General features: G+C 38.8%; 1 protein-coding gene across 17 annotated transcripts in view; it reads left to right on the plus strand.

Moving 5' to 3' along the window:
* Positions 1 to 14,479, plus strand: part of LOC310880891 (phosphatidylinositol-binding clathrin assembly protein-like) — a 30,322-nt gene that overhangs the window by 466 nt on the left and 15,377 nt on the right. For 8 of the 17 annotated variants that reach the window (XM_083797383.1, XM_083797384.1, XM_083797386.1 and 5 more), the window contains exons 2-8: positions 6,710 to 6,852; positions 7,958 to 8,033; positions 8,841 to 8,943; positions 9,123 to 9,216; positions 9,317 to 9,428; positions 10,557 to 10,663; positions 11,208 to 11,249. In XM_083797383.1, the coding sequence (XP_083653509.1) occupies positions 6,710 to 6,852; positions 7,958 to 8,033; positions 8,841 to 8,943; positions 9,123 to 9,216; positions 9,317 to 9,428; positions 10,557 to 10,663; positions 11,208 to 11,249 (677 nt within the window). Of the gene's footprint in view, positions 1 to 2; positions 6,428 to 6,709; positions 6,853 to 7,957; positions 8,034 to 8,840; positions 8,944 to 9,122; positions 9,217 to 9,316; positions 9,429 to 10,556; positions 10,664 to 11,207; positions 11,256 to 14,479 lie in introns of those variants that run through there. The other 9 variants (XM_083797372.1, XM_083797381.1, XM_083797382.1 and 6 more) reach the window with 2 other exon arrangements.

The raw sequence follows: 14,479 nt of genomic DNA on the forward strand, positions 1-14,479 counted from the left end.
CGGCTTCCCCCAGCTCGCCTCCACGTGGGAGCTGCGAGCCCCGGCCGAGCCGCGGGGCGATATTTGGGCGGCAGCAGCCCCTCTGCCCCCTGAGAGCTTCCCAACTCCCGAGCCCTGCACCCGGGGAGAGGCAGTTCATGTGGTAGGGGATCTGTCTGAGACAGAAGTCAGGCATCCGGTGGTGCTGTCGGGCACTTTTGTGTGCCTCTGGTGGGATGCAGCTGCCTCTAGCCTGTCCTGAAATACAGTTGTCTTGGGGCTGTGCTGGAAGGCTGGAGGTGAGGATGGGAGAAGGTCGATTGCATCTTCCCTAAAGGACAGCGCCTTATTGCTGGTGTATGTCAACTGAGTATGTTGAAACTCCTTTTTTTATATACCAAAAGATGCCGGAAGCTGCCCCCGCTATCTGCAGAATTATCAGTGGTGTTGCTTTGTTTCAGTTTTTAATAACTGCATAGCACTTGAAGTTGTTCTTTGCTCAATTGTGCAATGAATGCTGCAAACATTGTGTAGTACCTCCATGCACCTTCTATGAAAAGCAAACTAAGTGTGTGCCTTTACACTAGGGAGAGCAAAGGTGAGGCGGAGCTGGTTACTGCTCCCTTCAGAGTTCGGGGACCAGGCTGGTGGCTTTGTGGGACTCCTTCCAGCTGATGGTACCATGGAGAGTCTGCTGTTCAGGCTCTCAGAAGAAGCATATTCTGTTAATTGTTGAGGACAGTTTGGCTCTTTGGTGCTGTGGCACTCATCTGTTGAAATAGACATCTTGCATGAAAGCCTTTGACACAGATCAAATAGATAAACCAAGTATATTTCTTATTGATCTGGATGCGTGGAAGCCAGTTGCAGTAGTAAATATTGCAGCTACTGGGTTGAAGTTGAAAGCCTTCAAGCTGGGTAATTGATGATTCTTTTCATTATACCGTTATGTTACCTTGTTTCATTTTCTGCCTGAGGTAGAACAACTTTGAGGTAACCCTTATGTCCAGAAATGGCAACATGACAGGAAGCCAGAAATCGGTGACAGTTTGCTCAATAGTTTGAAAGTTTCTCAAGCTGAGAAGAGGTAGTGTGTTGTTCGAAACTGATGTCATTCACTTCGCAAAGTAAGAAAATGGACATCTGGAAAAACAGTATCTTGAGAATAGGATACAGTGGCATTGTGAGTGTCGTATTCCTTTGAATATCTCTTGATAGAAATCTGTTCAGAGTTGTCAGTATCCTTGAAGGTTCTTACATCCCAAATGAGTTCTGTGTTTTGGTGTCAGTTGTTTTCTATCATTCTTTTGTCTAAAAAAAAATAAAAAGCTTGTTGTGCTGACTGTAGCTCTGGAGTACAGGAGGACTGTGGTGGGGTGGAAGAAGATGATGTGAAATGTGGTACCATGAATACCTTTGCAAACAGCTTTAAAAAAAATAAATCCCAGTAAATATTCTTCAGTCTTCATTCAGCATATGCATGTGCTGCTTTTCAAACATCTGCAAGCCTACGTATTGCACTTAAATTTTTTTTACTTGTACATCTGTAAGCAAAACTTAGTTGTATTGAACGTAAGCAGATGAGATACAAGTTTAAATACTGTTATCTCTGGAACAATCACACAGCGTAGTTTCAAAGACACAGTGCAAGTAGTTTTCAAAGTACAATATGAAATAAAACATAGCTTGGACTTAATGCAAAACACTACTAGTTGCACCTTGGTCCCTGCATGTGCATGTCACTAAAAATGTATGCCATCTGGTATTACTTGTAATTGCTGCTCAAAAAAAAAAGTTCACCAAGAACACGTTTTGAGAGTTGACAGTTGTATTGAGGATCACGGAGGAGTATCAGTCTCTGGACTCGATTCAGATAATTTCTTAAAGTCCCCTTATTGCTAAACTTCCTTAGCAAGGGAGACTTTAATATTACAGTATGGGTATAAGCAGGAAGATGTTATGCATACAATATGTAAGCTAGTATTTGGAGCCTCGGGTCTTGCCTAGCTGCTGGGTGGTATAGTTATTTTTCTTAAAGAGAAAAAAAAAAAGAACCTAAGCAATGTCAATGGGGATACTTAATGTATTTTTTTTCTTTTAAAGTAGGTCGCAGTGTTCTAGATAAGTCAGCAGATCTATTTCTGTAGTATTTTGTAATATTTCAGGATAAAATAAAATGTTACACAGTGGTTGTTCTTTTTCCTCAGTGAAGCTCTTGAAGCCTTGTGTTTTCTTCCCCATGTTTTTGGCTGTCTCGCTTTGCCTCAGCCTCCTGAATTTGGGTTGCAGTGGAGTGGGGCTTGGTGCTTCTTTTGGTGACATCTCTCTTCCCGGCTAACTGTGGAAAAAACATTTTAAAAATACATAACTTAAAGCTGTAGCCAAGCTGGACCAAAATTTAGAAAGCACAAACCCTAAAGTGAATTGTATATTAAACTTGTAAATGAACACAGTAAAACTGCAGTTTTTTTCTCTCTTTATACCTTGTACACGGTCCTCTTAAGAAGCAGATGGGAGGGGAAAGTGGTTAATGTTGCTCATCAAGACTTAAGACTGCTGTACATGTACAGGCTTTAGAAGTCTTGTAAGAAGTGATAATTTAGGTACTTCAAAATTGTATTATGTAACAAAATTGGGCTATTAAGCCTTTCACTTCAGGTGAAAGTTGAGGGTTCCACCAAGCCATTAGGGATTCAAATGTTGCCAGTAATGTCACATTGTGACTGTCACAGGTCAGGGATGTTTTGTATCTGCCCATTCTTTTGGCAGCTGGAGCTCATGACTGGCTGGCAAATGCTGATGCAGTTTGGCTCTTAGAGATATGTCCCTTGTGATACCGCACAGAGACATACGCCCAGGCAGTAAGGTGCCAGTCTTTAATTTGAAACTCTCTAGTCCTTTGTGAAGCTGTTCAATTTGACTCAAACAACAAAATGAAAACACCAATAGAAATACCTGAGTTAATGTTAGAATCTGTAAATGCTTTATTTTATTTTTTTTTTAAATGTAGCAATTGCTTAAAACTTTTTATAAAGGCTTTTTGAAAACTTTTTATCTTGTAACCCTGTTTAGTGGGGGAATGGGACAGAATACCTGAATTAATGTTGCTTCTAGCAACTGTAATTCTAAGACAGTTCAGATTTAGCTACCATGTAAAAGAAATTTAGGTTGCTATCAGATCTTCACTGTAAGAATACATGGACATAAACACGTCTATTAATCAGGTGATATCCCTTAATCCTCCAGCTGGAATTGTGACATTCCCTAGACTGCATTGAGAAAGTCTGCTCAGGTGTTCCTTCTGGTTTTACTTCACAGTGTAACTTCCAAAAAAGTCATTTTTTTAAAGACTGCTGGGTTAAGACAATTGGTCTTAATTCTTATATCTGCCTGTCTTAGAGCTGTTTCTCTCCCGTGATGGAAGGGAAGAAATATGGGAATATTCAGCAATTGTGGTTGCCTTAACTCCTGTATTACAGGTGTCTTGCAAGAATTATTTCTGAATGAAGAAAATGATTGCTTTCTTGGTGCTTTAGTGTTGAAAAGTATGTTGGTTTTTGTCAGTGCCTGGCTGAGGAATTTCCAGCAAACTGATTTTTATATCTGGATTTACACATGCTGCTCTCTGAAGAGCTGTGTGGTTTCACAGATGATGTGCCAGTATTTCAGATGAACTGTCAAAGAAAAATCCTTAGTGCTCTTCTAGGCAGTAAGGTTTCCACAGATGATCTAGGCTGCTTGAAATCCCCTGCAGTGCTCTTCTGGTTTAAAGCTGATTGAGTTTATTTTATTTTTCCTGTGTGATGTTAACAAGTTTCTAAATTGTATCCTAGAAATTGCACCAGGGTTTCATTTGCAGTGGAAGAGATTCCTCTGTGTGACTGGCAAAATGTTTTGAGTTAGAAAGTGTTTATATAAGTGGTGCTATAAGAGAGCGAGCGTCGCTTGCCCTACAACACCTTTCATCCCATTCAAGGCAGGTTTTGCAGCCAACATCCCTATTACGGTTGCCCAGCTGTCAGTCTCTCAGGTGCATGCGTTCCTTTGTGTTTCCAGATGTAGGGTGTTAATAGTCTTTTCCTCCTTTACTGCCAGCTTTAACAAATCCATGCATTTTGTTTTTTATGTAGGGATCCTACTGCAGCCTTTAAAAAACAAAACAAAAAAAGACAAATTTTTGCTTTTTTTGTTAAAGATTTTGAATGCTGGAATTCAAATGTGGGATTAGCCCTTAATAATATTGTTACTAATTGTGTGTTGTTTTTTCTTTCTTAAAACAACAAAAAAAGACAAATACAGGCAGGAAATCTCCCAGGTGTTCAGCATCATCTTAGCCTTAGCTGAGGGCAGGTGACAAGATTGCATGAAACAAAAATCTCTCTAGTAAAATACCCCAGAGATGAGCCTGGCTGCTGTTTCTCTCTGAGAGCAGAAAGTTGTTTTTAGCTTGGATCTTCCTTTACGGTTCTACTTATTAAATAATAAGCACTCTTAATGTTCACTATATCATCAGAGAAAAAATTGACTTGCTTCGTGGTCATGGGAAGGAGAAGAACTTTATGTGGAAATGCTGCTTTCAGCAGGCTATCTGTGTGGTCTTTGACCTCAGCAGTTTAATGGAATGCTTTTAACTGTTACCTATTAGTAGTTACAGATACTGCTCAGCGTCCTTCGTGGTGTTTTTTTGGTGGTGGTGGATTTTTATTTTTTTTATTATTTTTTTTTGTAAACTGAGAAGAGGAATTACAACTTGTAAGAGTTCTGCAACATTTTTTGCTGGTTACAATCCAGTTGTATGAAAATACTGAGCTAAAGCTAACAGCAGTGTCTTGATAATGCTTATAAAATGAATGGATTCAGGAAGACTTATTTGTCCTAATGTGCTCTGACAGAATTACGTAGAAATGTTATAACAAAGTTCTCATTCAGTGGATGAGACTATTGAATTAAAATTCAGGTTTTTGTCTATGTATAAATTTTCAAATTGGATCTTGCTTCATTATATGGAACAATAATTGTCTATGGACAGTTTGGGCTTCAAGAGATCTTAAAATATGACTTACTTTGACACAGCATCTGAGGATGGTACAGCCATAAGTGGTGAGAGGCATCTGTAAAATGACTCTTTGAGGTTCTTCGTATTTGTACAGTGACATATTTTACTAAACAATCCGATTTTGATGTATAGCTTGCCTCAGGCTCCTTTTCAGGGCTCTTCTATCTGTACAGTTATTTTGGTGGTTTTGCCTGTTATTATTAGGGATGAAAGTTTTCATCCCAGCTTGAGTGTTTTGTATGTATTTGGAAACTTCTGATGTTGGAGTGACATCAGTAAGGTTATTAGTGTCTTCAAGTATCTTATTGAAGCAGAAAGCTGCCTAAAACTCTTAATAGACAGAGATTCTGAAAGTAGAATTACTCAAAGTATCCATTAGTGATCCTTAATTATAGGACTTTAAAATATGCTCTTATTAAACAGGTTCCTAATTAAGTTACATCTGTAATATATTCACTGCACTAGAGCAGATAAAAAGATGAAATGCAATATTTCTATCGCATAATCTGTCCTAAACTATCTCAATACGTGAACTTCCAAGTTTGTTCAAGTTGCTGTTGATAATGTCATTGGTCCTCTGCATGGTGCTAACAGCGTGACAGCGAAGCTGGTGGTGCTGGCACCTGGGTGCTGGGTTTGCTGCCTGGCTTCTCAAGCACCTGCCCCTCTTCAGGTACTTGCAGAGAAAAACCAGAGGCAGCAATGCTGAGCTCCAGCCAGTGGGCTGCTCCCAGACTTGGCTTGAAGAAGAAGCCACAAAGGAAGCTTTTCAAAGTAGATGTTTGTTGTGCTGGCCTTGCCCAGTCCTTGAGGCGTGCTTTGATCACACCTGAGCCAAAGTTAGCTCAAAGAGAATAAATCAAGTGTGCATGTCTCGAGGGGTTTAGAATAGTCCTGCTCGCAGTTCTCTGTGCAGCGAGTGCCTTTGTTTCTTCCCTGGGTGTCTGCTGGAGCCTGCTCTGGTTTTGTACCAGCACTCAGACAGTGGCTTGAAGCTCTCTGACCTCCCGAGTTAATGTTTTACTGCTGAGTTTATGATCAGTCTCTGACACAAAGAGCTTTTTTGATGCAAAAGCTTGAAATCTGCCATGATCCACCACAGTACACTCAGCAGGTTGGTGATTAGGTCACTTGAGCTGAGTGGAGAGGTGTGTAGCGCAGGCTCGTGCCCATAAATCTGCCGGGGAAGAGGCTTAGCACAGGTTTGCAGCATCTCGTTTGCTCTCAGGTGTCAGTATTCAGGCTTGGACCTGAGCTCTAGGTACTTGCTGCTTGCTGATCTTGTGGGCTGCAGCTGTCTCAGCTTTTCTGCTCTTGTCTCTCTTTCATTTTGGTTAGATTGAACGACTCCAGGCGCTGGGTATTCAGTGTGTCTGCACTGGCTTTTGGATGGTACTTTGGGCCTAGAGCTTCTGCTGGGGCAGGTTATTGGGGCAGGTTATAAGCTGTTGGAACTCCATAAAACTGTTGAAATGCCTTTGACTTTATAATCAGTGTTTTTCAGTAAAATTTAATGAGTTTGAGCAGGGAATGTAAAACAGCTCAATTATTTCTTAAAGAACTGAAGTTAAATCTTCCAATATGAATTATCCTGTTGCTTAGTGTTTTTTCACATGGATAATCATCTTTGAGCATGCAACTAATGCTTTAATTTTTGTTTCTTCTTTAATTTAGATCTAATACAGTGCACAAATGAAATGAATGTGAATATTCCACAGCTGGCAGACACACTCTTTGAGAGAACTGCAAACAGTAGCTGGGTTGTAGTGTTCAAAGCTCTAATTACAACACACCACCTCATGATGTATGGAAACGAGGTAAGACGTGATTAGTTCTGTAAAGGCCTACTTAACAGTGTTTTTTAACCTGTTTCAACAGATGACAGGCTGAAATTAGGGGATAATCTGAAGTAAAATTCACTGCTTGGAATTCACTAGGTAATCCAAATATAAAGCTAAACTGAATGCTGTAAATCAGTATGTATATTTTAGTCTCTACTTCCAGTACTGTTCATATTGAAACTTGAAAGAAAGAAAAGCTGACGTGAGACCATAGAAAAAATTCTGAGCATAGAGTCCCAGGTTACCAGTCAGCATGTGTTTGCCCATGCAGCAGTTTGTGTTGGGAAAGACGTGAATTTCTGTTTGTACCAAAACTGCTCCTTAGCTTTGAAAGGATGCATCCAGGGATTCAGATCAAAGGTGTAACAAGTCTCATAGGCCATACTGATTGTAATCCTCGTTTATGGATTCAAGCATATTTAAAGAAGTTAAAAAATACAGAAGTCACAATCGTAGAACCGTAGAAATCGTAGAATCGTAGAATATGGGAAAAGTGGAAAGAGAAACTTTTAAAACTACCTCACTATCTGAATGTGTTGTTTCTTACTCTAGTATTATTTGTTGAGCCAGCTATTATTTGTCAAAACTTAAATGTTATTTACTCAGATCAGCACAACTGTAAGTCTGAATTATACCATTCCCCAGTGCTGCTGTTCACCAGGGTTCTAGAATTACTGTTGTTGCTAATTAAACTTTGTAACTAAGCTGGTCCCTGACTTTTACAGCAGCAGTGGATGCGTGGAAGCTCAGATAACTTAAGTGGAGCTTGCATTTTCCAGCTTCTCTGTTCTAAACTACAAAGTTAACCTAAACAGCTCCCTCTAGGATTGCTAGTCTTGCTCATGGGCAGCAGTGACTTTTTATTTAAAGCCTCACTTTTGCCAGATACGCAACTTTGTATTTTGATGCTTTGTTCATCGGTAGTTTCAAGGGTTTTTTTGTGAATTCTTTAAAGTAATTTCTATTGTTGGCAGAGGTGATTAGAAACAGTTACAAGCTAAGTGTAGTTTTCTTGTAATATGCATAAGTGTGTTGGCTCTCTCAACAAAAGTTAGATTCTCAACTTTTTCTTCACCAACAGCGCTTTATCCAGTATCTTGCATCGCGAAACACATTGTTCCATCTAAATAACTACCTGGACAAAAGTGCCATGCAGGGTAAGGATTTTTCACTGAAGGAAAAAATTCTACTGCTTTTTTGCTCTGTGATTATTAATGCCTGTGTCAGTGCGCTCTGGGAGACAAGTGACATTTAAATGAAAGAGTATTATGATTTGTATTGCATCAGGCACCAAAGAATGTCCGACCAAGAACTTAGACACAAGAAGGTGAGATTGGGTTACCTAGCTGAGTAGAAATTTACCTGCAATGTATGTGTTGTGCTTACAGAGCTGTCAATTTGAAGTAGTAAACACTTGCACTGCATAGAGAAACCTGATGATTATTAGCATGCTGATCTATTTCTGAATTATATTTTAGTGTCTCAGGAGTAAATATGAACTGCTAAGGTGCATGGAATGCACTGTATAGATAGCAGGGACTCCCTCAAGTCTCTGAGAGACATTTTGGTTATTTGCCAGTGTTAGAAAGCATTAAGTCTTTGTGTGGTGTGAGGCATTGCAGATGAGCTACCAAAGACTTTGGCATTTTACTAGGAATATATTTTCAGTCTGCTTTCTAGAACATCACAATAAGAGCTGCTTGGTTCTTGCCTTATATTTTTTGTTGTAGGCATGTATTCTGATAAGTGCAATGAAGGCTTTTCTAATTTTAGCAAGTTGGGAAGAAGCTGTAACACTACACTGCAAAGAGAAAATAGTGAATCTTAAGACCCTGGATTGTGCCTGTGAAGTGCTGCTCTTACGCAAGTTGATACAAAATGGATTAGTAGAATAGTTCTTGAAAAGGACTTGAAGGAAACTGTTCCTCTTCAAAATATCTAATCTATATATTCTTAACTTTTAGGCTACGATATGTCTACCTTCATTAGGCGATATAGCAGATACTTGAATGAAAAAGCACTTTCATATAGACTTGTAGCAGTTGACTTCACCAAAATGAAAAGAGGGTAAGACACTTACTGCTTCTTTTGCCTGGTCTTTCATATGGGCAGGGGGAAGTACCAGCTGTTCTCGAGCTTATCATGGGTTGGTGCTCCTTTTGACCCCTTGAGGCAGTATAGTAGTGTTGAAACAGCATAATGTGCTGAGGTGTCTTGGTAACCTGTAAACGTCTTCTACCCTGCAGGATAGATGGAGTGATGAGAACCATGAATGCTGAAAAGCTTCTGAAAACCCTTCCAATCATACAGAGCCAGCTTGATGCACTCCTTGATTTTGATGTAAGTACTTTAAGCTCGTTGTTAGGTAACAGTCACTCATTTTGAAGTGCAAGTTTATTTCATTAAACACTAATTTATTTTCTTATTGCTTTCTACACAGGCAAATCCAAATGAACTAACAAATGGTGTTATAAATGCTGCCTTTATGCTCCTCTTTAAAGATTCCATTAGACTTTTTGCAGCATACAATGAGGGGATAATTAATCTTTTAGGTATGTGGAATTATTGTTGTTGTGAGGTTTTTGTTTTAGCTTTTGAAATTGTGTGCAAGTTGTTGAGAGAAATAACGTAGATCATTTCTGACTGTAATTAATAAACTGTGTCTCTGTTCTGATGAAATTAAGCATGTCTTAGTGTCACTGGCAACTGGTTTAGGCTTAAACATATGCTTTTACCTTGAACACAGCCTGAAACATAAATGGAAGTGAGTGTGTGACTGGTGAGACTAAAACAAAGATACCATAAATATGCAGTGTGTAGTACTTTTACAGTCCAATTGCTACAGGTTAGTGAGATACCTGGTTTGGTTTCCTTAAACTCTGATGTTTGGTCCGTGACAGTTAGCAAGCCTTGAGTGTTGAACACTCTTGAATGTTTAGTGCACTCACAACACAAATGACTTCTGTTTTCCCATACTTTGTATTTTGCCTGGTTACTTGTAGCTGGTACATGAATCTACATGAGCCTGGTACATGGCATCTACAGTGCTTTGCTCAAGAGTGACAAGCTATGAGGAAATTCTTATAACGACTATTCAAACGAATTTCTGAATGAAAACATCATCTGATTGGTTTATTCTGTTAATTCAGTAATTTTTACTCAGTGAGATATCTGCAGGCGTTTAGGGCAAAACCACAAAAAGTGAAGGGTGTGGTTGCTATTGGCAGTTCAGTTTGATACATATACCACTTCAGTAGTCATTCTGATGGTTTTTGGCTATTGGGTTCACTTACAAATAGTAAAATATGTTAATACAGGGTCCAGAAATGTAACTATATACCAGGAATATGGTATCTACATGATTTCCTGCTAATAAGATGAATACCTTAGAATACTAGTGCAGATGCCTAATTAAACAATTGCAGTGATTTACTTCTGTGCTTGTAAAGCTTTGCATTGTATTCTAAGGTACTGAATTTCAATAATAGCATTTTTCTATTAGCTGAGGATTTATTACAAAAGGTAACAGGTATTCATGTCACCTTTAAAACTTGGATAGCTTTGAGTTACTAGTATCTTCTCTCCCCAGAGCTTGTCTTAAACTTAGACTTAGAATGCTGTGTCAGCTTTTTGCCAGGACGGGTGTTATCTTACAAGAGTGTTTTTATTTGCATCTTCAGAAAAATACTTTGATATGAAGAAGAACCAGTGTAAAGAAGGCTTGGATATTTACAAGAAATTTCTAGCCAGAATGACCAAATTGTCAGAATTCCTCAAAGTAGCAGAGGTAAATAATTCAACATGTGTGGGATGGCTAACTTTTAGCTATATGTACTGGTACAGTAGTCTGTATTCATAATCATGTAACATAACCTTCACTATGCAGGGAATTATTCTGCAGATTAGGTATTTTAAATTCTGTTCACTCTCATTAACACGAAATGAGATTCTCAGGCATCTCTTTTAATAGCCAGACAACATATTAAAACTTCAAAAAGATTATTATAAATTTGATTAATGGTCTAGAATGAACTAAGTGTTAGTGTATTTACAGTACGCTCCTTTACAGTAACTGCTTAAAATGGAGTAGCTCCAGTAAGCAGTGTCAATATTTCTAATGCTTCCAATAAGCTTTTCTGCTGCGAGATGCAGAGTAATGTGCTTGAGATTTCTAAGGTGTGATCTTAGCTAAGCTCATGCCAGTTCAGGAAGTAATTAAGAGCCATTTCAATGTGTTAGCCTCTGTGTAACACTCAGACCTCACAGATTTTATGTTTGTTGTCACAGCATGTAGTAACGTGCTTCTTTTTCTCCTTTTTTTGTAAACCTAGCAAGTTGGAATTGATCAGGGTGACATTCCAGATCTTACTCAGGTCAGTGTACGTATCATACTGATATAATCCAATTATTTTGTCCTCTGCGTTTTTTGAGATCGGTGTGTATCATAATAATTATCTTCAATGTGTTCTATTAGTCTCTGTTTATCTGAAGGAAGTATATATGCGTGTTTTCCCATGGATCAAATGCGCTCAGCATTTTTACTTTGCAGCTGTTAAGACTTCTTTTGATTAAAACAAAACTCAGGGAAAAGCTCTTTTAGGAACTTTTGTTTTTTGTGTTACGACAAAGGACTAATTGGCTTATAAGCTACAGACACCTTGGCATGTCCTGAGGGAAACCATCCATTTCACTGTAACTTTAGGTATTCCAACACTTAAAGATTACAGCTAGCTCATGCAGTCATGAGTTGTTTTTTTATTTTGTTTTTTTTACAGCTGCGAAGTCTAAATAGATTCGATGTTTCTATACTAGCTCTTAATGTTGTCTTCAGTATTACCCAGTAGTATGAGGAACTTGCAAGCACGCTGAAAACTTAGTCTAAAAAGTGGAATGCAGGCCAACACATTTCACTGAGGATAAATTTGAGGGGCAGAGAAGAGGTGAGAAAGGTGGTTTGATGTGGCGAGTGGGAACTGCTGAGCATCTGCAGAAGTACACAGTTATTCTTTACAAGTTCCTTCAGTTCATAGGAATACTGTACTTCTAACCTGGGAGCAGCCCAGTAGGACTAGGGTTTTTGGTGTTCTTTCTGTGGTGTAGCATAACCTGACAGTCAGGAGACTCAGACAATGCTCTGGAGTGCCATTGAGGCCTACAGTACTCAAGGTGTTGGATTGGAGTCAGTGTGAAACAGTTAAAAAGCTAACATGTAAATTTTGGTGAATTGTCCTACCTAATCCTACACTAACTTCATGAAATTTAATTTAGTGGGTTAATCAAACTCTTGTGAAGATTTTCTTGAACTTCATTCAGTGTCTTTTTAATATGAAAATCAAATCTAAACCACAAACTTGCATTGTTGATTTTTTTCACTACTGATGAAGGTCAGACGTCCCCCTCAAGTTGTACACGTACAAATCTCTAATACTTGCTCCCAGCAGTAATATTAACCTTTTTAAGAACTTTTAGGCCTTTGCAGTAGGAAAGAAATATGATTGTAACCAGCAAGATAAGGGCAAGTAGTGAATGAAGACAAGCATCATGTTTTCCATTGCAGTTTGATTTTAGCATCTTACTCTCTTCTGATCAGTACTGGATGTTCAGCTGGTCTGTAGTATGTTATGAAATGACACCTGAGTTTCAGGTGGTACTTCAGGACGTTGGCTTGTACACTGGGTTTGTGTACTCTCATTTGCCCAGTTAATTGAATATAAGATTCTTCAAAGCATTGGGGGGGGGGAACTGATTTACCAAGAATAGGATACTTAACTGCGTTTTGCTGCTCCTTGTTACTAAAATTTCTAGTGAGCAAAACCTGTTATAGTTACTGCTGAAACATCTTTTTTTCTAATAGCTGAGCTACCTTGTTATAAGTTCGCTTAAATATCTAAGGCAACTGTCTGAAATGTGGTGGTGGGTGTCAGCATCTTGTATATTGTCAATTTCAGCGCCATTGTCAGTTAAACATTCCAATTCCATTCTGTAGTAAATTTCAGGACATTTAATAGAGTTATAACTGTACATCAGTTTAGTGCCACGTTAAAACGACTTGCTGAAATCTCTTAATGGTGGGCTTTCACAAAAATAGCAGTTTTCAGTGTGCTTGTGGCACTGAGTTCTGACAGGATCGTGGACAGTAGATAGTAACAGTAGTCTTCTGTTTTTTTTCAGGTCTTCCATATTTAATTTTTTTTTTCCAAAGTACTTAGATGTTTAGATTTCTGGTGTATATTCTGTTCTGGGATGTGCATGTTTCAGTGTTTCTTTAAGCTGCTCCTGGGAACAATTGATTTCTCTTTAGGCAGAATTGAGGAAGAAAAAAAATGTGTAGCAGCAGTGTTAATAAATTTCTCATGTTCACACTACTGCTGCTTTTGCCAGTTTCTATAGAGAAAATATCTTCCCTTGTAGTTGCCCTGTTTCATAATGTTGTTGAGTATTTTCTGTTTATAGCTGTTACTGTATTTCATAAATGCAACCCAGTCACTTTCATCTGCATGGATGTTAGTCTGGCAGATGTCTTTGGGTGGAGGGAAGTAGTCTGAGTCATAAAGTGCAGACTTTTTCGAGTGATAATATCTGTATTAGCCCAGACACTTCTTCTGACACAAAACGATTAAGTTCTGTTCACTTTAAAAATAAATAAATAAAAATCTGTAATGCTCTGCTGGATGTCTGCAGCAAAGAGAAAGTTCAGAGAAAGCTACTGCTTTGTTTTGTTGGGTTTTATGGTGGAGGAGGGGATCAGTTAGAGGGTCTAAAACAAAGCAGAAAAGTGTGGAATATTCTTTTTCCACACTGGTAGGTTTTAGCATTACCTTGAAGAAAAATGCAGACCAGGAAAAACTTACTGGAGTTAGTGTTAGTAGCAGAGGACTGTATTCTGTATACCTAAATGTGTCGTGTAATACCTTTTACAAAACTGGTGTTTTTGGTAGGAAAAGGGTGTGGTTCTTTTTTGGTCCCTAATATCTTTCTAGAAAGGTATTTCAACAAAATTGTTACCTCTTGGGGTTAGTTGTCTTAGCTGGGATGCTGAATTTATTCATGACCAGTTACTGAGGTACCTACACTGTCTTAACTTGCTCTTTCTGTAAACAGAGCTACATATCAACTTGCCCTTAACTTTAAAGCAGGATTTTTTTTTATAGGATTATTCTAATTGTTCTTCTTTGCATCTCTTGTGGCTTGACTCAGTTTTTATGGAATGTGGGAAGTCAGATTGTGTTCAGTATTGCAGAGGGGAACTTGCCAAAGGCTTGTCTGATTGTTTTTCACTCTCCAGGAAGTATATCGGTCTAGCTTTTGGTATGGAAGGGCTAGTGCGAGCAAGCTTGTTTGCTGGTATGTTTTTCTTTCTTCCAGATAATTCCATCATATTTATTTTACCCACTGCAAGTTGGTAAGTGGCAAGAAAGGCTTAAAGCCTCTGAAAACCCTGCCAGCTGAGTTGGCAAGTAGCTTAAAACTTTGGAGGTCTGTTCCCTTCGTCTGAACCTGCTGTAGGATTTAAGGCACTCGGTCTGTGAAGCATGGGCTGTGTAGTTAAAAAGCCATGAGAGCAACGTGGCTGGAACAGCAAGGCACTGAACTCTTCCAGCAG

Source organism: Anser anser (genome assembly GCF_964211835.1).
Source record: "Anser anser genome assembly, chromosome: 13".
Classification (NCBI taxonomy): Eukaryota; Metazoa; Chordata; class Aves; order Anseriformes; family Anatidae; genus Anser; species Anser anser.